The sequence below is a fragment of the Lampetra planeri genome, chromosome 2, assembly GCF_965212315.1.
Source record: "Lampetra planeri chromosome 2, kcLamPlan1.2.h2, whole genome shotgun sequence".
In the NCBI taxonomy this organism is placed as follows: domain Eukaryota; kingdom Metazoa; phylum Chordata; class Hyperoartia; order Petromyzontiformes; family Petromyzontidae; genus Lampetra; species Lampetra planeri.
Window position 1 is genome coordinate 19,987,560 of NC_136108.1, and position 25,395 is coordinate 20,012,954.

At 43.4% G+C, this 25,395-nt stretch overlaps 1 protein-coding gene across 2 annotated transcripts in view; it reads left to right on the forward strand.

Moving 5' to 3' along the window:
• Positions 1–25,395, forward strand: part of LOC144729515 (neuropilin-2-like) — a 143,699-nt gene that overhangs the window by 92,836 nt on the left and 25,468 nt on the right. For both annotated transcript variants that reach the window (XM_078609849.1, XM_078609846.1), the window contains exons 10-12: positions 283–427; positions 22,050–22,145; positions 25,105–25,158. In XM_078609849.1, the coding sequence (XP_078465975.1) occupies positions 283–427; positions 22,050–22,145; positions 25,105–25,158 (295 nt within the window). The remainder of the gene's footprint in view (positions 1–282; positions 428–22,049; positions 22,146–25,104; positions 25,159–25,395) is intronic.

A 25,395-nucleotide genomic window follows, 5' to 3' on the forward strand; every position in this document is an offset into this window, starting at 1 on the left:
TAAATGTCCCACTGTGAGGCCCTCCTTTGTTTGAGGCCCTGGGCACATTTTTAGATGTATCCTCATCTGGACAACCATGATTAAACTCAGTTCATCAGAGTTCATTGCACAATGCGCGAACCGCCGTCCAACCAATCTGAAGATGGGGTTGCGTAAACGTATGACGGCACACGGTGCTTTCCCTCTAGCCTTTCCGTACGCTGCGTTGTGAATATCATCTCTTCTCAACCCAAACAAAACGCTGACATGACCTCCGTTTTCCGATCCCCCGCCCCTTGTCAGTTGTTCGAAGGTAACAGTAACTACGACACGCCGGAGTTGCGCAAGTTCGAGCCGGTCGTGGCGAGCTGGGTGCGCATCTACCCGGAGAGGCAGGCGCCCGGTGGCGCGGGGATCCGCATGGAGCTGCTGGGCTGCGATTCTCTCGGTAAGAACACGCCCGGGGCCACCGGCAGCCCCACGTGTGCACGTATGTATATATGTTGAACTTCTTTCGCACCGTGCGTAGTTAAGAGTGGTAATCAGAGGTGCGGGGGAAGGACAACAAACTAAACATGAAAAGCAGTTCGAAAGAAATGAGATTTCAGTCTAGATTTAAAAGTGCATAGCTTCAGTCAGTGGCTTCCAAATGTCGGAAGGAAGAGCGTTCCAGACGGCCGCAGAAGCGCACCTGAAAGCGCGCGATGCGGTGACCGTCTTTTTTCGACAGCCAGCCAGAAGCCGCTGCGAGGGTGACCGGAGTTCGCGTGATCGTTTATGTTCCATGACGAGATCAGTAAGGTATAATGGTTCATTTATAGGAAGCATTGTGTGTAAATGAGTGCGACCTCATAATGTATTCGTTCAGCAACCGGAAGGCAATGCAAACTTTGCGAGCACTGGGCAAATAGTCGGACCTTGCAGCATTCTTCACATGTGCCAGAGAAGGTTGTGCATGGCGCGGAAAGCCCTACAGCACTCAACACTGCCTTGAGCTATGTTTCATTCGTCATCATCATAATTATCATCGTCAGCTACGAGCTACGCGCTGCTGGATGCGGGGCTCCCACGTCGCCGCCATCCCTCACGGGTCTTGTGATGCAACGATCCATCTCGCTACTGCACACGAGATGATCTCATCGCTCCATCTCCACAGTTGTAATCCTCGCGGGAACGTTCTCTCATTCGGCTTCCATTCTGTCAACAGACTCATCCATTCGGCCACCATCCCTTCTGTGAATTCGTTCTGGCAAAGCACACATGCTTTTTGTGATTGTCATTACCATGTCTCCAATGTGTACTTCTTCTGTAATACGTTTCTGTTTCTCTGTGTAATTCCCAGCTCACATTGCATAATATTCATATTTTATACTATTCAGATTTCATTCGCATTTCTGTGTGAGTGCCCTTATTTTTGATCCATTTGTCAAAACATGTGATATTCACTGATTGAAAACTTACATTTTCCAATATTTGCATCTCTGTGATGTTCATGAAGTTTTATATTCATGCGGTAAGAGACCCATGGGTATGTAATTCTTAGAAATAACGTGTCTGCCTTTTTGAATGGGAGAATGATTAACAGTACAAAATGTTGAACAGCTTTGCAACTCAAAAACGTTGAGTTGCAAAAATTAGCACAGTTGGCGATGTGCGGTACGAAAAGAAGTTTAAGATAAATACACACTTGCGGGCGTACGTACCCAACCCCATCTTGACAGCGCCTTCGCCACGATGCAGCACAACTCTGCATCAAACAAATCGGAATCTTTATTTCGACCGTGGGTGGAATCCGATGAGCTGTGAAGCTCTTTATTCACAGCTGTCCAGTATGGGCGGGTCAGTAGCAAACAGTACAACAACAAAACAACATCAGTGCAAAATAGAGAAGAAAGATAAGCAAGCCACGAAATATAAATAAATAAATATATGGTAAATGCATGCATTATATAAGTACGATTTATCAAGCTTGGGAAAGGCAGCAAAAACGAAAAAACAGTCCCAGACCACACCAAGATAACACCACACAGTGCCTCAATAAAATGTCACATTAACATTGAACGATCGTATTCTTGGTTCTTTCGGTAAGTCACGTGGATAGAAAATAATAAAATAATTTTTTAAATAAAATACAGATGAAAGCAACAACAAAAAACCCACAACGTTTCGATCGCAACACAAGCGGTCTTCATCAGGCGGAGAGAAAAGAGGGCAAGCCTCCAAATGCAACTGCTTATAAGGGTTTCCAAAGTGAGTGGGAGGGAGACGAGAGTTGAACTATCGATCCACGGGTATATATTTCCCTGGCACACAGTTTGCTTGGCTGCCTCTCCCCAAAGGCTCGCTCGGAGCATCTCCCAGATGTCTGTTCCATGGCATTTTGAGACTTTTTATTTATTCGTGAAATGTTCCCCATTTCCTCTTGCTCTACACCCCTTCCGATATAAACATTCCCTCTCACGAAACAATGCCCTCAAGACGTTTTTTTCATCGGTCGAGCTATCCTTTCCATACCTTCCCTTCCTGCTAGCAGATGGATCAGATCACGAATGGTCTTTGTAATGTGTTTCATATCATTAAGATTTTGTCTCAGGGATTGTGTCAGGCATATCAGAACATGTATTTATACTGGACGAATCCGATGGGCTAAAAAGCTTATTTTCACAGATGTCCAGTAGGGGCAGCTCAGAATCCAGTATGGGCAGGTTAGGGTATTAGGTGAAGTTGCTCTTTGCCAAAACATCTGGCAATCCAGCAGTACAATGTTTGCTTAAAAAGCCTCACTGCGGATAAGACTAAGTTCGAAACTTGTGCGGAGTGTTTTTTGCTCAAATAAATGCTGCTGCTCTGTAACATTAGTCTTGAAGGCAAAATGACGAATGGACTAAATAATAATTCATTTTTTACGGAGAAGAGACGAAGAGAATGTATGTACAGTGAGGGAAAAAAGTATTTGATACCCTGCTGATTTTGTACGTTTGCCCACTGACAAAGAAATGATCAGTCTATAATTGTAATGGTAGGTTTATTTGAACAGTGAGAGACAGAATAACAACAACAAAAATCCAGAAAAACGCATGTCAAAAATGTTATAAATTGATTTGCATTTTCATGAGGGAAATAAGTATTTGACCCCTCTGCAAAACATGACTTAGTACTTGGTGGCAAAACCCTTGTTGGCAATCACAGAGGTCAGACGTTAATTGTAGTTGGCCACCAGGCTTGCACACATCTCAGGATGGATTTTGTCCCACTCCGCTTTGTAGATCTTCTCCAAGTCATTAAGGTTTCGAGGCTGACGTTTGGCAACTCGAACCTTCAGCTCCCTCCACAGATTTTCTATGGGATTAAGGTCTGGAGACTGGCTAGGCCACTCCAGGACCTTAATGTGCTTCTTCTTGAGCCACTCCTTTGTTGCCTTGGCCGTGTGTTTTGGGTCATTGTCATGCTGGAATACCCATCCACGACCCATTTTCAATGCCCTGGCTGAGGGAAGGAGGTTCTCACCCAATATTTGACGGTACATGGCCCCGTCCATCGTCCCTTTGATGCGGTGAAGTTGTCCTGTCCCCTTATCAGAAAAACACCCCCAAAGCATAATGTTTCCACCTCCATGTTTGACGGTGGGGATGGTGTTCTTGGGGTCATAGGCAGCATTCCTCCTCCTCCAAACACGGCGAGTTGAGTTGATGCCAAAGAGCTCCATTTTGGTCTCATCTGACCACAACACTTTCACCCAGTTGTCCTCTGAATCATTCAGATGTTCATTGGCAAACTTCAGACGGGCATGTATATGTGCTTTTTTGAACAGGGGGACCTTGCGGGCGCTGCAGGTTTTCAGTCCTTCACGGCATAGTGTGTTACCAACTGTTTTCTTGGTGATTATGGTCCCAGCTGCCTTGAGATCATTAACAAGATCCTCCCGTGTAGTTCTGGGCTGATTCCTCACCGTTCGCATGATCATTGCAACTCCACGAGGCGATATCTTGCATGGAGCCCCAGGCCGAGGGAGATTGACAGTTCTTTTGTGTTTCTTCCATTTGCGAATAATCACACCAACTGTTGTCACCTTCTCACCAAGCTACTTGGCGATGGTCTTGTAGCCCATTCCAGCCTTGTGTAGGTTTACAATCTTGTCCCTGACATACTTGGAGAGCTCTTTGGTCTTGGCCATGGTGGAGAGTTTGGAATCTGATTGATTGCTTCTGTGAACAGGTGTCTTTTATACAGGTAACAAGCTGAGATTAGGATCACTCCCTTTAACAGTGTGCTCCTAATCTCAGCTCGTTACCTTTATAAAAGACACCTGGGAGCCAGAAATCTTTCTGATTGAGAGGGGGTCAAATACTTATTTCCCTCATTAAAATGCAAATCAATTTATATCATTTTTGACATGCGTTTTTCTGGATTTTGTTGTTGTTATTCTGTCTCTCACTGTTCAAATAAACCTACCATTAAAATTATAGACTGATCATTTCTTTGTCAGTGGGCAAACGTACAAAATCAGCAGGGATCAAATACTTTTTTCCCTCACTGTATTTATCTTATTACCCGTACTGCTTCAAAACGGTGCACACAGAGTGTTTTTAGTTAAAAAGTCATCTCCAGGCCTTCAGTCATGTTGCTAACATTTAGAAATAATTTTCAGAGGAGAGACAATAGGAAGGTACGTGACATTCAAAAGAAAGCCACCATGTAGGATTCGTAAAATTACTAAATTTGTCAAGTATATGAAGACAGCAAAAATAATTATGACATTAACAGTGCGGTGCATAACAATCCATATCCTGTGCAATGAGGACTGAAAATAACTCTCTGGGATTGCACCCTGAGTGGGTGGTATTGTGTCAAGTGAATATCTGAGTCAGAGGTCAATTCAATAAATCTTCCCACATTTCAACCACAATACAGGACCAAAAATGCAAGCACGCAAGGTTGGCCGACAGGTGAGCATATTCCTCTTTATTCCCCGGCAGTGATCTATGAAAACAAAGGGAAAGCTTCGCAAGTGATGTGGGGGGCATAGTGGAGACAATAGGAGATGAGAGGGGTCATTCTTCAAGTCTGAACCAATGGAGATAACATTTGTAGTGTACTATCAATCTACTGTCATTGATTTTACGCAGTAAAAAGCACGCATTGCTACTATACTGCAAATAATAATCAAATTGGCCCCTGCCAATTGGATGAACAGACATAGTCTGATCGTCTGATCGGATATGATGTTTGTTTAACGTGTTCGATCTGATTCCAACCTGAATCGGTCATCCAGCCTAATAAAGGCAGTTTGCTTTTTTTAAATCAATAAGATGGAAAGTGGAAGTGTTTGATTTATTTGGGTGAAGGCATGAGCAGAAATTGCCAACTCCGGAGAATGATGTGACAGGCCCTTCAGTCTCTAATGTCCACATTACAGTAATTGGTGGAGCTAAATTGAAAAACAAATTTAAATGCGCACTGTTAAGCCTAAGAGCCCAAGTGTCTCTGTCCCCAAAGCAATGTGGCACTGTTCAGATTCACCGGTGGATGTCAGATAGTGCAAGACATTCCATATTTCTATGGAAGGACAGTTTATCCACGAGACAGCTGCTGGTTTTTCCACGAAATAGTCGTGATTGTATTGTCCCTTAGAGGTATTATTGGCTGAGTTGACACCCAACTGGAATTTTAATTTGCAACCCTCCGATTGTGAATTGGAGCTCTCCGTTACAGCACTGCCCGGCTCTCGGCATACATTAAAGCAGCACAGGGACGTTTAGGTGTGGAAAAACATATTGAAATTATGAAACTGGAATTCCCACGAATTATTCACCATTTATATGAAAACTGAAATATTCTAAAAGAGACTTAAAACTTTCGTGACTGCAGGAATTCATATTCTTGGTTTTTTCGGTAAAGTCACATAGATAGAAAATCAAAATAAAAAAAACATAAAAAATAAGAAAATACATTTAAAAAAATGTAAATAATAAAAGCAAAAAAACACAATAAAAATTCAAAATAGTAAAAAACAAATCGATTTATTTTATTTTTTATTGCGGTTTTTGCTTTTATTATTTTGAACGTTTTTTTTTAAATTATATATTTATTTGTTTTCTATCTACGTGACTTTACCGAAAGAACCAAGAATAAGAAGATTCTAAAAGAGACCAAAGATTATTTCAGTACTCGGCTCTAACACAGAAAATGTTTTCTATGAAGATGAGGAACCACGAGTCAGGATTGCCATTGGATTGTATGTACATATTAATTTGTTTCGCACCTCATGTAGCCAACCGCATCTGTCCACCCATCAATTAAAACAGGTTCGCCACAATTTGTCGAATGGCAGTACGCATTTGGTGGGGGAAAGTTTGAGCACTCCCACCTATTCCAAGACGTCTAGCCAGCATGGAAGAGTAATAATTGTAATATATGCTTTATAAAGCACCTTTCATATTGAAATATCCGAAAGCACTGCGCAGGCTAAAATAGCCTCCAGAGGAGCTCTCTTAAAGCTTTCTCGATCGGACGACATTCTTCCAACAATGTCTTGAACAGGTGATTGCAGCGCTGCAACTTTTTTGCATGCAATATAAACTGTCGAATTCGCCTGACATATCTGTGGTTTCAACCCAGACATTTAATAATGCGCTCATAAGTCTGACGTGGACACAATATGTCACTATTTGTTCCGTGATAATCGTTCATAACCGAATGATTTTAGTATGACGCCTCTTGTTCGCACCTACGATTAGCAGTTGGCTACGTACGGTGCGAAAGAAGTTCAATGTACATTTACAATTACGTTATCCACAAATCTGGTCCTTTAAGAGGGATCGGCTGATTCACGGTGCACGTTCAGTAGTGGAGAGGGCAAAAATAATCCTCTTAGCTGCGGTGCCACCGACGGAACAAAGCTGCTTAGCTTGTGCCGAGATGTGCGTCGAGGCACATGGATACCCACGGACACTCACGGATACCGTTTGGAGAAACCACAATCCCTCTCTCTCTCTGTGGGTCACATGCACTTGCTCATCAGGCATGCGTACGCATGTACATTGCAGAAAGCAGGATAATAAAAGTGTCCTCCGCTTAACTACAGCGCTGCAGAGCTTTACGTGTCATACGTGTCACGTGTGCAACACATGTGTCACGTGTGCAACAATACCCAACCGCCCGGGGAATCGGTTCTGAGAGGCAGAAATGTCATCTTGTAGACAACATCATGGCCACGATGCCATTTCAGCCTTTCTGACTATTTCACGTCGTGAATCCTTGGGGCTACTGGGCGAGCATGACTTATCATCGATCAGCCAGCTACTGAGAATAAACGATGTTTGACTTACAGAAAGCGTGCGCATCAGAGGGATTCTGCTGTGTTTTCTATAAATTTGTATTACCGCATTATTTCTATCATTCTTCACTTCTATTTTTAAAGCTTCATTGAGTTATTTTCATGAAACTATTTTTCATTTTGAAGTATACTGTTACACTTTGTGTGACTTTTATATTAGAATTCTGTCAGTGATGTGCAGTACTCTACTAATATTAATGAATCTAATCTTTATTTATAAGGAAAAAAATCGCCTTCAGTTAATATTAGTTGTAGATGGAAGGTATTTATTTATATATTACAATGTGAGCAATGAATTATAAGACGAACTCACACTATTCTCATGGTGTATTTTTTTTTTACAATTTATTTATTAAAGCTTCACATATGATAAATATTTATCTCATAATGTAGTCATTGCATTCATATTTCTATGCTTTCTGAGTATGTCTAATAGATTTTGACAATGCCCATGCCTTCCATTTGTATAGCTATGCTAGCTGTACTTGTTTGTTGAAGATTTTTCCATTTGAAGCTCGATGACCTCAGAAGGCAAACTTCAATATTGTCTTTATAAATGGAAAAAAGTGCGTGTGTATTTGAGCACGCTGCTGGGCACAGCAAAAGCAGATATTTCCAGCCTCAAACAATATGAGTTTCCACCAAGCATGCTTTGGCTGAGGGCAGTTGAGCACGGTGAACTCTTTGATGGGTGATCAACCCGGACTTGTGCATTCACAGCTCTAACATTACGTGTGGTCATTCACACTGAATTTCGGCTAACTTTCTCTCCCCCGTATTTCACAACTCTGCAAATCTTATCATCACCTTTTTCGCCATTTCTCATTTCCATTCCCTCAATACCTGAACTCTTCCCCTTGCCGCAACCGTCGTGTGTGTGTTCATTACCTCCCACACTGTTTTCTGCACCTCACTCCTTGAGCAAGAGACCATCAGAGCCACCGCTCTTGATATCAGTACACCTCACAATCACTTACCTGCCACCAGATCGCACAACCGTTACCGTTAACAAACCATCTTTCAAAAATGTATCCTGCAGTATCCCAGCTATCCGGCGTGACGTCTTGCCCTAGGTTGCCAAGTGGTTGTCCACTCCGAAGGCCATCTCAAGATTCCTGCTCACCGTCATCTTGCATGTGCCCCCACGCATCGTGACCCCATCCTCCTGGCTACAGTTATGTCCTGCCAGGATCTATTCCAAATATCCAAGTTGCTTGACCTATCTTGTCATGGAAACCCTCGCATCTTCTCCATACACCTATCCTCAAAATCCGTATGGCTATGGGGCACCACGAGGGCGAGATGTTAACTACCTCGCCTGGTGTACAGGATGGTCGTGGGTTCGATCCCGACCCTGACGCCTGCTGTATATTTGGAGTTTGCATGTCTCTCTCTCCACGTGATCTCATAGATTTGTATGTGGGTCCTCTGGGGTTTCCCTCCAAGTTCAGAAACACGCGTTTAGAGTATTTAGCTGCTGTAAATTTCCACACGATGAGCCATTTCGTTGAGCTATCATTTGCGGCCATATAGTTCAGTGGACCTTACCTAGTAAAGTCAATATTGTTTTAGTTTTAAGTTTAATTGCTTTGGTAAAATCCAGCTCTCTACCAGGGCATTTCTGGACATCTAAACACCCTGCGAAATATCCTTTACACCATCGCCCAGAAAAAAATCTTACACAATGCGAAACTCCACGAAGGTTCACAGTGACCTGCTGTGTTCATTATTATGCCAATTGTACTTTGAAATACATTTGGAAACATTCAGCTCTCTGATAAGACTCAGAAACAAAAAGCTATTTCTGTATCAAATACCTGTTTCCTATTCATTAATTTGGCCTCAAGGCCCCATCAAACACCTGCCCTGCCTAAACCTCTCATTCCAAAGCATAATATTGTGCAGAATGTGTTTGTTAGGCTGCTTGCTCAAATGCACAAAAGTAATACAACAAGGGAAAATATAGTCAAGCCTCCACTGATTTCTCCCTCACCAGAGCATCAGAGAAAATCTTTCTCATCATCTTCGAAATCCTCCCAAGGCCTTGCCGTTACTTACTTCCGTAATCTTTATACTCGACTCTCATTCCTTCAATTCCAAAAAGCACGAACGTCTGTCTTAACCGCCGATCCATCCAGCACAACGACATATGCTCTACTTGTGCATATAACAGTGAGAGCCTTCCCTCTGCTGTCCATACTTTCTGATTCCCCCCTTCTGTTTAAATCAAAAGACCGATCAGTTATCTGATGCATATGACTAATATTTGTAAAACCTGCCCTGACTGAGTGAAATCTTTTTTAAACAAATCTATCTATTCCTTAGCTCACCATTATTTCTAACGTCATCGTGTGCATGTCCACAGACAACTCTGAATGTTCTGTTAATATGTTTTTAATATATAACAAGGAGTTTATCATTCAACATTATAACATGGAAAAAAGTGGTAAAGGTGCAATTACTTTGCTCACACCAACTGCTGGTGGAAGGGCTTACACTAGAGGGAGCTCTAGAGAACCCCTCTAGAGGGATTTTGGCCTACACTTCTGCGCTGGGCCAGATATCTTGGAACAGGTGTGAACCCAGTTCACACTGCTGGGTGGACAGAGGCGGGAGGGATTTAAAAAGCCGTTGTTTCTTAAATGCCAACGTGCCATGCCGAGCGATTAAACCGGCCACATCTGGATTGCAAGGCTCGCTTCCTCACCATTAAACAGCATCTCTGATTGTTATTATTATCTCTGGTATGTCTTGTAGATAACAAAATAAAGACTATATTTCATGTAATATCATTAAATGTACATGCTATATCTCAGGATTTCAGTCGTAGCGAACTGTAGGTACAAATGAATGTGGATAATGCAATGTGTGTCTAATAGTATTGTAGTGACATCGCGGGATGTCACTGTGTAGTGCCGGCCCTAGAGAGGCACGGCGTGCGGTGTAACGACATCGCGGACACCACGTGGTGTGGGTGTAGTACCGGCCCAAAAGGGGCTCGTGGGTCAGCGCCGATTGATAGCGCTGGATGGCATCTCACTTGGCGTGCAGTGCCAGCCCTACAGGATAGGGTGTGGGAGTGCTGGCCAAAGGAAAAGGGGTTACTAAAAGCCATGGCACTCTGGTTGACCCCAGAGGACACGTGACCAGTTAAGTCTACAAAGGGGCTCCAAGTGGGGGCTAGGAGTGGTCACGTGGTCAGGGTCCAGATCCTGCTCGAGGATTCTGGAAGGTGGTCATGGCCAAGGGCGGAGCCAGCCACGCCGCAGAGAATATAAGCCGGGTCCCCCAGAGGGGCCGGCGTTGTTGTTGATCCTGAACAAACCTTTGTCTACGTTCTACCGAGTCTCCAACACGTAGACCTGGACCCGAGCTGTGGTCGTGGTCCGTAGTCGCAATTACGTTGTAATTCGAGTAGTTAGCCTGGTGGTCACCACCATAGGTTGTTATTCTGTTAAGGGACAGTTACCCCATGTGTTGGTCTTAAATAAATGAACTCACTATAGTATTGCGAATACAGGTAATTTAGTTCAGGTCGAAGTCCTACAGTTTGTACAATAAGTCCAGAACATATTTTCTCATGCCATTACACTATAGTGGAGGCAAGCCATTGTGAGATTATGCTGCATGTATATTCAAAATTCTACACTCCTGTGTATGTACTGAATACCTGGCCAGGTGGCACTGTGACAAGATGTGTGACTAACAATGATAAGGGTGCGACTTCAAATCCTGGTAAGGTGTTTATTCAACCAAATCTTCTATGGTCACTAAATGAGAACCCCTGTCTGTGAAGTCAATGACGATTGTCCTGTGTCGAGAAAGGTATCTGATGGTCCTGGTATCTGCCATAGGAATGGCAGACACCAGGGCCACAAGTGGAAATTAGTACAGCCCAATGTTTGTTTGAGTGCAGAGAAACTTAGAAGTTTATACCCAGAATAAAGCACTTTCCTTTTTTGCCAGCTGCGCAGATGCTAATGTCGTTTGTTGTCCTTCTCCCCCACCTCCGATTAGCACGGTTGGCTACGTATGGTGCACAATGCGTGCAACATACATACATGCATAATGTAACTGCTATGATAATGTATACAAATGGTCAATTACTAATTCAGGCCCTTACTTATTCACAAGTAGACACAAAATCGCTTGGGACCCATATGGCCATGTGCATAACACAAACAGTGCTCATAAATAATAATGTGCTCTTTGGGAATATTCATATCTGAAGTTGGAAAATAGATGAGAGCCGTGACGGCATTTAAGAGATAAAAACGAGTTGACTTTTTATAGGAAATCATAAGGGGTTGCACGCATAACCTTTATGCGCACAAATCAAACAGTATATTTGCCAAACGGCTTCCTTTGAATACATTTATGGCAATCGGGGGGGTGGGGGGGGTGGGGATTAAAAACAAATCTGCAATCTCGGAAGACGCGAAAGGTCGGTTATTCGCAGATTGTGTTGTTTCTCCTTACTACGGTCATAGTGATGTTGCGGTGAAGGTTGCATGAATTAAGATGCACTCCTTTTTGCCCGCTTGGCGGGAAATAATACGAGGAGGAAATGATGTCGGGCCTGAGGCCACTTTACATCAGTGCTGCATCAGCAGAGGCCAGGGCTAATGAAGCTTGGGGTCATATTGTGTGCAAGGAGCGCAAGCTCTGAAAGCTGCATCCATAGCTAAATTTACACACACGAGCAAAGTCCTCCCCCCCCCCCCCCCATCAAAATTGTTGGTTGTACTCTTCTTGCATTGACCGATTTGGGATCATTATTGGAATCTGTGAAGATGCGCCTTTTTAGGAATGGTTTTCCTCTGCCAGCCTTGGACACTGCTTGTGGGGGGAATTGTTTTTCACCTATGGCAGTACAGTAGCCAAATGGATTCTTGGTGCATTTCAGCGAGAGCACTTAACTACGTGCTTTTATTTTTCTTAAAAATTACGTGATTTTGTTTACCATTACCCTTCAAGCTGCACTCTACCCTACCTGCCTTCCTTGCAATATGTCAGTCAAAATTGTAAGTTGATACAAATACTGGAAGAGCAGTTACATGTTGAGTTTAAACTTAAAACTTTCGCGACTGCAGGAATTCATATTCTCGGTTCTTTCGTTGAAGTCACGTAGATAGAAAACAAAAATCTAAATTTAAAGCAGAAAACTCACGACGTTTCGATCGCAACACAAGCGGTCTTCTTCAGGTGGAGAGAAAAGAGTGGGCGAGCTTCCAAATGCAGCCGCTCATATGTTAAACTGCAGAAGTACCAGAAAACAAGATGCTCTGGAAGTGTGTCTGCTTCTTTTGCGTTTGGCTGATGGTGATGCAGAGCAACAGCTATAATTTAATATTAAGGTGGTTGAACCAGATAATTGCATCACGAGTAGTGGCGCAAAAATATGTAATGTTATAGCATACAGGAAAATCGTATTATGATTTGTTTTTCAAAAAGAGAAGCATTTTAGTACGCAAATATAGTTTTTTGGAAATGTGGCTTTAAGCTTGAAACCAAGTCACAGTGTCGCCCTTCTCAACGGAGCGTTTTTATTATGCTTGCTAATCCAGGAGAGGTTGAGTTTGAAGACTCGTTTTCAGGAGGGTCCTGCCAAGTTTTTTTCTGAATGGGGCCGATGTTGCTTTGCGTAACCTCAAATGAGTAATTTGCAGGGTTTTTTGGCATTGCGGTGTTTGGCCATTGCCAGTTTACAGTATATTAGTTGTTTTTTTTTTAAGCTATGGAAGGAAACCGACGAACCCAGAGCAAACCCATGCGGATCCTGGGGGAGAACATACAGACTCCACACAGATGATGCCCAAGTCAGGAATATAACCCGGGTGGACCTGTGCCACTCAGCCAGCGTTGAGTGGCACTCAATGGCATTAGCGGCCCTCTTCTGGAGACCGCCATTTCCATAACGCAACTATTGACTTCCCACAACATTTTACTCACATTTTCGACCATTGTTTTATCCATAAATATATGTTCCACATAAGATGGACAGATGTGGTGGAACGAGATGTGAGACCAGTGGATATGACCTCAAAAAAGGCAGATAATGGTCTTCAGTACACAAACAAGAAAAACATCCAAGCAGCAATCCACATGCAATTATGGGAATTCGGCTTCAAAGATGATTATATACATATATACACACGGTCTGTTTAAAATGTGAAAAATAATCACATAACTGCAATACATTATCTTAACTGTTAAGTCATGCTTACTGCAGCGTTCAAAGCACATTTCCAATCAATCTGCCTCGGCATAACCCCCCTGAATTGCACTCGGGCCATCCGAGTTAGAAAAACACTAGGCTTCCGCCGGCTTGTGCAGCGTGGCCCATTTCCATTGGGACACGTGTGGCAGGGGCAGTGTGGGAAGTAACGAGGCAGGAGGAGGAAGCGTCCGCTGGGCCATGATTGTTTCGCTGTGGATCTTTCCATGACATCTGTGGCCGCGCTCTGTTCTGGGTCAGGGCTCGGGCACTCGTGCCTTTCACTATGTTGCTGGCGCAGCCGGAAGCAGCGCACGTGCGCGTAGCAGGCAGCCTCGTGCCCGCGACGTGAAATCCACGCCGCCGCACACCACGACGGCAGGTTTAAACTTGTACAAAGCTAGACGCGTGTTTCAAAAACAAATTCTGCCAAGGGCAACATTGCGTGCCGTCCATCTTTGCTGTGTTGCCATTTGCACTGTAATTCAGCCCGCAAAAGTGCATTTGAAAGCTCGTTTGTTTTAAATGCAGATGGCATATTAGCATGTGTTCAGTGTTCTGGAAAGAACTGCAGAATCGGTGTTATTACGAGTGATTGAAAATGATATTGGCAAGACGAAAGTATTTGCATGAACAGTTTCTGAAATGCTGGTGGTGTGCATAATTAAACTTGGAAAAAGTTTAATCTCATGGGAATTTGCAAATTTCCCACGAAATGTGTATGTTCGTGTCACAAATGATTTATCGCCATCAGTATAATAAAACATATTTCAATGCAACCATATAAATTATTCAAATTATATATTTTCTATATTCGACAGAACTACAACGCACCACTGAAGGCCTGAACAGATTAACACAATAATCCAATTCATCACCAGCTTCCCCAAAAGTTTGTGCAGCACAACATTCTAACTTGAATGGTCGATTGACTTTTGATTTTTTTCTACAGCCTCTTAACTCAATTCCATGCACACATTTGCATACCCATCGTTGAATGGTTACAGAATACCCACTTCAATTATTTTTTCTCTTGAGCAAAACAAGGTGAAAATGTAAAATGCACCCCGACAGGCAGCATCCTACCAATTTATTCGCTCTAATAAATCCACAACATACATGTTCTTTATGCAGGTTACGAAATGCATTACTCAGGCATGTATAGCCTATACTTTAGGAAACAATTATACAAACATTTTAAAGGTTTGCTTCAAGTGCTTTTCAAGATGCTTGCTGGGTCATCCCTCTGCTGAATTTTTGCTGGTTGATATTAATTTTCAGCTACTGCTTTTCCACAACACAGCGCTCCTCTTGTACACGGTACCCATGATAATATGTACAATACGATGCTACAACACAAAATGATTTCATATATTGTGTCGACGTGTGAATGCATCGCGAGGCAAGAGTGCAGATGTGACATAAGGGGGTCAAACAACATAATAGGGCTCATTCATGGAGAATTTCTAGCCGTCGATTCATGACCCCCCTCCCGTTGGCAGAATAATTCAGAGTGGTAGCCCAGTCGCCACATCTGAAGAAGCCTCTGGAAAAATAGATGCTACTGCCCCACTTTAGAACTAACCACAACGTGTCTCATTTTGAACATTATTGTGTCTGTAATCATAAAATTCTGCCTGTGGAAATTATTCACGTTCTAGACGGTCTCATCAGCCTGGTTACCATGGAGAGAGAAAAACACAACCTATACAATTTCGACGATAATTGTCAGGAATCAGAAAATGATGGTTGTGGAAATTGCATTCATGTTCTAGATGGTCCAATCAGCATTGTTACCGTGGCAACCAGGCTGAAGTGGAGAGGGGTTCAACCACCAGACCAGGTTCCGTCGCTCGTTGAAGGGCAGTGCTAGGACGAAGCCAGACGAATGCAGAATTGTATCTGCAATCTGAACAGGCTCAGCTGTGGAGCAACGGTTAGCACAATGGACGAGCAATCCAGAGGTTTCGGGATTTCAACTCCATCTTCCTACACAGCAGTTGACTGAATAGCAGTATACGCGGATCGACAGGTTGTGTTGTGAGTACTTCCACCTTTCAGCGTGGGAAAACTAGGCCAATCCCCTCTGGTGGGGCTCTCAAGCTCCCTCGAGTAGGTGCCTTTCGGCCAGCCCGTGGCATGAGCAAGCACTTCAAGGCTGCACCCTTCGCCTCATAAGCAGGCCAGATTGTGGCATCCCTTACTTGGCAGTGTGTTGTGCACGTCAAGCGAGCTGCACTCTACCCTACCAACTAGAAAGCAGGCTTCTGGTCTTGGGCATTTGGTGCTCGCAGGAGGTGCTACGTTCACAATCGGACGTGACAAGAAGATAATTGTTACAGGAGAATTTGTTTTCATATTGTAGATATCACCATGAGGGAGAGGTTCCAATGGGATGGACAGGACGTGGAGGAGGAGTTTACTCAGATATATGCGGGCAGGTTCTTGAGAGGAGGCATCCGATTGGCACCCAGATGCCACCTACCAATGTGAAGCCCGCATAGCGGGATACGGCTATGGGAGCCGACCTCGGAGATCGAACCCCAGCTGTGCAAACAGCTGCGGTATCTGGCAAAAGGATGCAGTGGCGAGGTGTGGTGGCATCAATGTTACTGCCCGTGATAGCCAACTTGACCCTAGACGGTACACAGTTTGCGTCGTTGTGTACGTGTGAGCGGACCATCGCTGCACAGCCTCATGAGAGCTCTTGTAACACCCCCCCCCCCACCTGCAATGTGCAGATAGACTTCACCAACATGCAGCACCATTCCACACGGCCAAGAGGCATTCTGTGCGTTAATGAATGACTCCACACTTTTACAGATTTGCTCATTGTAGAACTAATCCAAGAGGCGCGCACACACACACGTTCCACAAAGCATGCGAAACTGCACAAATAACCATTGTTCAGCATAACTAACTATCATCACCATGAACTTCTTTCGCGCCATACGTAGCTAACCGTGATAATCGGAGGTGCGGGGGGTGGGTAAGGACAACAAACTGAACATAAAAGGCAGTTCTAAAGAAATTAGTTTTTAATCTAGATGATTTAAAAGTGCATAGCTCCAGTGGCTTCCAAATATCAGAAGGAAGAGCATTCCAGATGGCCACAGAAGCGCATCTGAAAGCGCGCGATGCAGTGGCCGTCTTTGCTCGGTGATCCCTTTAACATCACGGGACTGCATATAAGGACTCAAGACAGAGTGGGCCTTGCTTGTGAGCCCTGTTTCATCCACGATTACTCTCTGCCAGTAATGTTTGATTCATTCCTGTTCATGAGAGTTATCAATTGCACACAGTGTATGGCAGGGAGTTAATGAATATGCAATCGTAAATTGGGTGAAGAGTAAATGCACGGGAGCGTATGGAAACAACAAATGGATGGTCAACAAACTGACCTCATATCGGCGAACTGAGGCTATTTAAGTACATTCCACGTGTAAAATAAACGTTTATTTACAAACGACATTCATGTCATAGAACGTGTTTGAGGACAGTAACCCGCCTCTATATAATATTCACGTTTACATGTAACAATCTTAAACGAGAATCGAATCTGGTGAGACAGGCTATATTTGTTTCTTGGTCAAAACCACAACCAAGTTTAAACCTTGTGGAGCCCCTACCACATAAGCAATAGATTGAGCTCCACTGTGCGTGGGTGAGATTGTGGGGAGGGGTAGTGTAGCGGTTAGTGCGCTGCACTATAAACCTGGCGACCCGGGTTCAATTCCCGCTCACAGCCAACACCAGCGACGATTACTTCAGCCGGTCCTGAGCACCCCCCCTAGGTTGACTCAGTCTTAAATGAGTACCTGGTACGATGTGTAGACATCGCCACTAGGGAGACAAAGGCGGCCGGCCGTGATGTTGGCCACCCACCCCCTCGTGTGTCTTGCCGGCCTTCATTGGTGCTCGCTAACAGCACTTGCCCCAACAGTCTGTGAAGGCTATACGGGTGATCTTTGTCTTTGATCTGCCCCGACGTGCATTCACAATGTCCAACAAATTGTCACGAAAAAAAATATTATTCCCAGACATGACAAAGATTTAAAAGCTCCCCAGCGATGAGGGCAGCTGCAATCTACAATGTGTGCACGCACGCACGCACGCACGAAACAACTAAACCATTATGAAACTATGTTTTATTTTAACAGGTAAGGCCCACTGAGCTACATACAACTCTTTTTCAGAAGTGACCTGGCTGCGAACGACAGCTCAACGAAGTTGCTTATCACGTGGTAATTTATTGCAGCAAAATTCTAATTGGATGTTTCTAAATATGGAAGGAAAACCCGGAGGACCCGGAGAAAAAATCCACACGACCACAGGAAGAATATGCAAACTCCAAATATACAGCAGGTGTCAGGGTCGGGATCAAACCTATGGCATCCCGTACACCAGGCAAGGTAGTAAACATCTCGCCACTGTGGAAGGGGTATACTCAGTTATTGCCCCTTGCAACTTCTCAACAGCTCCAAAGCTCTGCAGTAACACGCAAAGAACATGATGCGGGGAGCTGCACGGGTCCCGGTGGAACTGTCAGGCGTGTGAAATGCGTGAGAATATACCAGTGTTTAGGAAGGTGAAGGGAGCGATTTCCCCAGCTGGGAGCTGCTGCATCACGAGTAAATAACTTCCACGGACAATTTCAACGGCTCCCATCCCCCCTATCGCACCCACCGGTCCCCCTAATGCTGTGTGTTTTCTGATCACCCCCCTGGTGCAATTCATGTTCAAAACCATAATAATGGATGACATTGTGCTCCAGAAGGATGCCTTCGCCATCTGGTATTTTGTGTTTTCACATCTGCAGAACGTTTCCTTTTGTGTTGTTTGTCGAGTTCTAGATTTATTCTTGTTTCCATCGAGACGGTTGCGATTAGAGCGGGTTGCAATCTCCGGTGTTGATGAACAAAAAATAAGTTCCCACTTTATGGAGCCACACTGCGCACCTGCCTTAGGAGTGTGCAATTTCCAAGACAACCTCGGCGCTGTCAATAAACACATGCGATGCAACCATACTCACTTGAGCAGAGACACCTTGACTTTGTTGGCAGAATATAATCACCACCACCAGAGCCTCCACCTTGTATTTGAAGCGTACGGCTGTGTCAAGTAATGAGGACGGCGATGTCAAGGACAATATTATAGGATTGCAAGTACTCAGAATGCTGTGCTGACATTAGCAAACAAACTCCATCCAGTGCCATTGCAGTTCCCGTTGTCCTCATCAGCAAAAAAGGCTTCTCCACACCAACCCCGTTATGTGTGGTCCTGTGCACCTGCAATCCATCTCCTTTCCACGTGTGCCCTGATTTCATCACTAGCCCTCCCCTGCCGGCTGTCACACATCGTTCACATTTCCTCTCATGGGTGCCCGTTCCATCAATAGACTTGTCCATCTGTGTTCACGACATGAACTGCCCGAGCTTAAATTGTTTCATTGAGAAGTGGGTGCAATGCATCACACTCTGCCGAGCCCTTTAATCTAAGCTCTTCATCTCGTATCTCTCTGGGTTATTGATCCCCATGTTAGATAAGTGCAAACATGGTAAAGGTTGAAAGGAGTTCCTTGTATGCGGTGGGTTCGAGGGGTCTCATCCTCATTATTGATGGCTGCACATCAAACATCAACCCAATTGGTTAATATGCTTGGTTTGGTGCAACTGAGTGTTCACCAACCACTACTGCCACTGTATGGGTGGCAGAGTGGTGCAGTGCCACGCAGCAAGAAGCCCCCTGGTTAGATTCCTGTCCTGGGAACTTTTATGCGTGGCGTGTGTATGTTCTCACCATTTTCTGCACGGTGTTCTCTGGTTTCATCCCTCAGCTAAACAAAATATAAAAATGTAACTGGTATCTTCCAAACATCCCAGAACTGGAAAAAAAAGTTTATCGATTGGGAATACACGAGGAAACATCACCGACTCTTGTAGAAACTTGGCAGGACCCTCCTGCAAAAAGTCTCGAGACTCGGTGAGGCCTTCCTGGGTATAACAAGCATAATACGATCAGCTGTTTAAACAAGTTAGTGTTGCAGATTGATACCCAAGAAGGTGAGATTTAAGCACACTGGCAAATGTGCTCTGTTTAGCTCCATAACTGTTCCTACCTAAGGTGTAGGTACTGTTCAGAATCAGAATATTTATTGATCCTGGGGGAATCCGACGAGCTATGAAGCTCTTTTTCACAAATGTCTGGTAGGGGCAGGTCAGAACGTTACAACAACAAACAATAGAAAAACACGATAGGAGTGCAAAGTATAGTAAAGGTAAACGCGTCACTTAAAATATATACAAATACAACAAAAATTTGTTTTATCTTACCAGGTAAAGCCCACTGAGCTATTAATTGATTTTTCAGAATCGGCCACAAATGATAGCTCAACAAAGTGGCATATCACGTGGACATTTATTGTAGCAAAATAATCTAAATACTGTTGTACAGTATTTCTAACGCAAAAAGGGGTTCCATTAAAAAAAGCTATAATGGCGGCTAACACATTGCTCCAAGTACACTATGCTGGAAAAAAAACCCATCACAGCACTCGCACAAAACATCTATTGTTGAGGCACTGGTAGCAAAGGGGAGTATTATGATGGGTTGTGAACAACCTTCTTAGCCAAACTCCTGAAGTGTGCCATGACTCACGAATGCAACGAGCAAGGGAGGCATACACATACACTTGGCACAACATTCTCGTTTAAAGAAGTCACCTGCTTCAGCTCAGATAGGCATGGACAACGCATTTGGCATAACACGCTCTTTTATTATTGTATCTGATTTTGGCTTCGTTGAATTGACACAGAGCAGGTGAGGATCGAGAACATCATTAGAAAATGTGGCATCGAGTTTTAAGTGCCGGAATTCATGAATAATCAATATAGGGCTTTAGAGACAGTGGCGTCATATTTTCCTTTCAGGTTTCTTTTTTCTTCCCACCCCGTATGTGTAGAAACAATCAGACTTCTATACTTAACAAGACGATGGCATTTACAACCTGGACCATGACAGTGAAACCATGCAAACTTGGTGATAATGACAAGGTCCAGATGTGGTTTCATTCTCGTGAAGGTCACCCACTGCTATCAGCAGAAGTGTCATTTAAATCCCCCAAATAGGCTTAAGTCACCAGTAATTTGATGAATCAAATTTAAATGTGAAAAACCACTGCACGCACACCTGGCACTATGCTTACCTTTCACTTTTAGTTAGGCGAGGTCTAATTCCCCTGCAAGAGTAGTGTTTGATCTCGCTGCAGTATATTTGTATTGGTTTATGCACATTCATTATAAATGAGAAACTTTAAACAATAGTTTGGGGTCAGAGCCACTGTTTTATCCATCTTTATTGAAAGACACCAGAGATTGCTTATGGTGAGTAATACCGTTGAAAACAACTGTGTCATGAATTCTATTTGTGTTCATATTATTTGGCTTACGCTGAACTTTATTTAATAATCGTTATAATTTGAAATAAAATGTGAGACATTTTAATTTCACTCTCATAAAATAAACTACATTTATTTTGTTCATGTTAAACGTGCATTAATGGTTTATGACTCGTATTTTACTGTTTTGTATTATTCATGATTGCAGAGGAGACATTCTCACATGCGCAGACATTTCCGGTTGCGAACAGGCACATTCTCTGGAAATAAGTGGTAAATTTTTATCCAAAGAAATCAGCTATTTTTTTGTTGTAACTTTGCCTATGGAAAAATAAATCATCCTGCTGATGGCATGCCACACTGGCACTAGGGTATATGACTACATTTCGAAGAATATCATGTTGGCTATGGTCTTACGTAGTCACTGTACTTTACTGTGAGTTATGCATCTTCATTGGAATACACCAGCTTGTGCCAACAATCACATTTCCACGAACTTCCATGTAATAAGCTCACGAGGGAAGATTGTGAGTGGGAAGCTCGTGAAAATGTTGAGTCCATGTGTCCCCTTGTTCATACGAGTATGGGGTGGCAGTTACATCCGTTGCCAAAGAACCACCGGTGTAACTGCCATATTGCCTACAATGCTATACATAAACTTTGAGCCTTCTCTTTAGAGGTCACTTTAAAGAGATTTCAGCAGCAGTCCTGTGACATCTCCTTCCGCGGACCCTTTTGAGCTATTTCATCTCATGCATGACACCGATTGCACGGTCGGAATAAACATATTGGGAACAAGATGTAAAATTTTTAAAACGTTCACAAAAGGGACCACCCGAACACAAACGGTTAACATTCTATCACAGTTCATGGAGTCGCCCAAAGGCAGACAACACTGCCTTTACATAAAAAGCCCCATGGTTCCTCGGTTCATTAACCAACACGGAGAGAGCTGGGGTTGTTTTTTTTTGTATCCGCTGTACAAAATGCACACTGAATTATTTACCGGCAAAGACATGTTTAGAATGTTGATTATTTGCGCAGTCACAACGTGTAAACTATACTTTAGTTCACGCCGTGTTACACAACTATGTAAGAAACTTGCACTGCTTGTTTGACAGAGCCAGAAAAAAATCACTCTGATGGCGAGGCTCAAAAGGAAGATTGCGAGCATTATGGAAACTGTTCTTCTGGCCTCGAGGGGAGCAGGGAGCAAGGTCAGTTTACGAGTGGGTGGATGCTCGCACATGTATAAGTGTTCGCTACACTGTATCTCTAGTGTTTTGCTTGTGTGGGTTTGTATTACATTTGCGGATGCATTTTTATCTGCAAATGTATACATAGTTCCTTGCAAACTTGCCATGCTATTTTTTCCTATGGGTGCCATGGCGTGCCATGGCGATGTCGTGTTTGCCGCCTTGTCGCAGAGGTTCAGGATTCGATTTCCGCAAGCCACCGTGGTCATTACTGCGGGCGTATTGCCCGTAAAATGCCGTGCGCTGCCCCTCACAATGGACGTCAAGGATCCCCCTCACGTCATTTGAAATGAGCAGGCCATTGTGCGGCCGGTCCTAATTTTCCACATTCGAAAAATTGCTCGCAAATGAGTCAACTGGGATTACACGCAGCGACATCGACCTGACCGTGAAAACTCCTGCAGACTGAAACGTAGCACCTTCGCTATCGCCTTACACGATATAAGAACGCGTAAAATTATCATGCGGTTATTTTTACATATTCGCGATTGTTTTTTCCCGCATTTAATAACACAATGGTATGGAATGCCATATGTTCTGAATGTATGTTGATGGAGATATATGTCCTGTATTGCAGAGTATGCCAAGTTGTAAAACCAATCTGATGAATAACCAGTTGCACTGATGAAAAGCCTCTTGTATTTTCTGCTTGTAAATTTGCAAATAACTCTTTGGTGTATTAAATCTCTGGGTAATGGTACAGAAGGTACATATAGAGGTTTATTAAAATAAAATAGTCTTAATCAAACCACTAATCGGTTTGGAAACGTATACATGGATAGGATGATGATGATGATTAAATTGACTGGGCCAATTTGGTCCTCTGCTGTGAAACTTTCGTGTGATTGTGCAGGTTTCAAACCAACGTCGTTGTGTCATGCTGTCCATCGTGCGGGTGTAATTGATCTCTAAATTGGGGAAATTAACTCACGTGGAATAAAAAAGGGTCTAAATTATAGAGCACGACAAGCCAAGGAAATGAGAATGGCCTTGAGCCTCCTTCCTTATGCCCATTACTAGCCTGAACAGAGTTTTGGCCTCACCTAACCCTCAACCACAATGCATTAAATTATGGAGGCAGAAAGGCAGCCTTACAGACTGCTGGTTGTAGACTCGTGATACATTTTGACTTCACATTTGAAAAGTTAAACTCTTTTGCCCGTGAAAAACACACACACACACACATCTGTGCACAGTAATCCTGTGAGAGTTTCAGTGTGTAAGCATTCCCATTTCACATATGTGCATAATTTTAGGCAATCAAGGATGTATTTTGCCAAACCAATGGCCTGGTATATCCCTGTGAAGTGAAAAACCATATGTTAGCAATAGCCAGGAACTCCTTGATTATATAAGCCGTTAAAATTGAGAGTTATACAAATATTAAACAATACCAGTGTATATTCGTTGGGTCTTTCGGTAAAGTCACGTAGATAGGTTCAAAGAAAATAACAAAAACGACGTTTCGGCCGCTTGTGTTGCGATCGAAACGTCGTAGTATATTTTTATTTTATTTTAACCTATCTACGTGACTTTACCGAAAGACCCAAAGAATATGAATTCCTGCAGTCACGATAGCTTTAAGTCAATAACAGTACACTACACGCAATAGAACGCAATTATGATTATACAGTATGTTTTGCAGTAATGTTAATATGTTAACTTTCCCCAATGTTAAATTACCAACCATACACATATGGACTTTGGGTCAACTCTGTTTCCATTGGCAATCCTAAGTCCGTCAGGCAAATGTAACGTTCATGTCAGGGATAAGTCTTTCCGAAGGATAAGCCGCTGTTGATTTTTGACGAGGTTATGTTCATTTTGGTACGTTCGTTGATTTCTTTTCTGAGTTGTTTATGGCTGGAATTAGAATTCACAGTGCTCTGCCAAGTGAAAACAGTAGTTGTCCACGCCAGACACGAAAGCCTTCTCTCTACTTACTTCTATTGCTGGACTGTGCTACACACAGCCAGCCAAGTTCATCCAATGCCAATTTAAAAGCATTGCTGGCAAATCATAGGAAGTCGCAAAGTATCATGTGACATCTGTGACTCGCTGTGATTGGCCACTAATACTTTTAAAATGCAGTCTATATACTGGGTAGGAACACTAAGAGCCAGAGGCAGCAGACACCCATGTTGTGAAATTCGTTGTGTTTAGTGGGACACCTAGTTCTGTTTTCACTCGCCATCGGTGTTTTAACATCAAGTTAAATCCACATTTGAAACTGCTCTCATATTACACGTGGCATATTTGAGCTGGTGGTGCCCAACTGCAAACCATCACTTTAGCAGCAGGGTCGGCGGTTCATTGACATTTCATATTCTGCTGTGGCACTACAAACCTGCTGGGCTTTAAGGCGTCCCGATAATGTATTACAGCAAAGTCACTACGTAACTGGTCTGTGGGGGTATTGAGTGTTTTGCCCTCATATGCGCGATATTCTTGTTTGCACAAACTCCAGTTTCCACGTATATACATATGTAGATATGCGCAACGCATTTTAAGGAATTGGTCAACCATCGCAGTATGGGTCCTCCTGAAAATAATCTCGAGATTCAGTGAGGCTTTTCTGGATTAAGAACTGTAACATGTACAGCTTTTGCAGCCGTATGCCACTGTGGTTATAGTTCCATCGCAATTAGAATGTTTCAGGGGTCAAATCCTGGCCAGCCCACCAGCTCTGGACGAACAGGCCCCCATCACAAGAATGTGGAATTAGTCCCACAGGCTCAGGGTCACTAAAAGAGATGAGCCACTTCCCCGTGCTCATTTGAACAGGGGGAGACGACATACAGGACTTTTGATTTGTGTAAATATCTCGTGTCCACTTCCTTGAATGAAAGACCTGTGATTAGTCATTATTTTGTGACTACTAAGCAAAAATGCGTCTGTTGTCCTTTTTTTCCTTCTATAGATGTGCAGACACCTGATGATTTAACGTTTCCTGAAGACTCTTCAAATACTCCTGGTAAAGCAGCTGCCACGGTCGTTGACTTACGGAGAAGTGGCATCACTCCTGACAAAACATCCTTGAAACTCAAGACGATAGCATCAACATGTGCTCCTTCCCAAACATAAACACCGCTCGTCTAACACTCTCATTAAGAAATGTTATTAAAAAGTGGTGACATTCTTTGTTGATGTTCCCCCGCTGTGATTTAATTTGCAACATAAAAAAGGTAGGCCCCATCACGTGACACGAAGC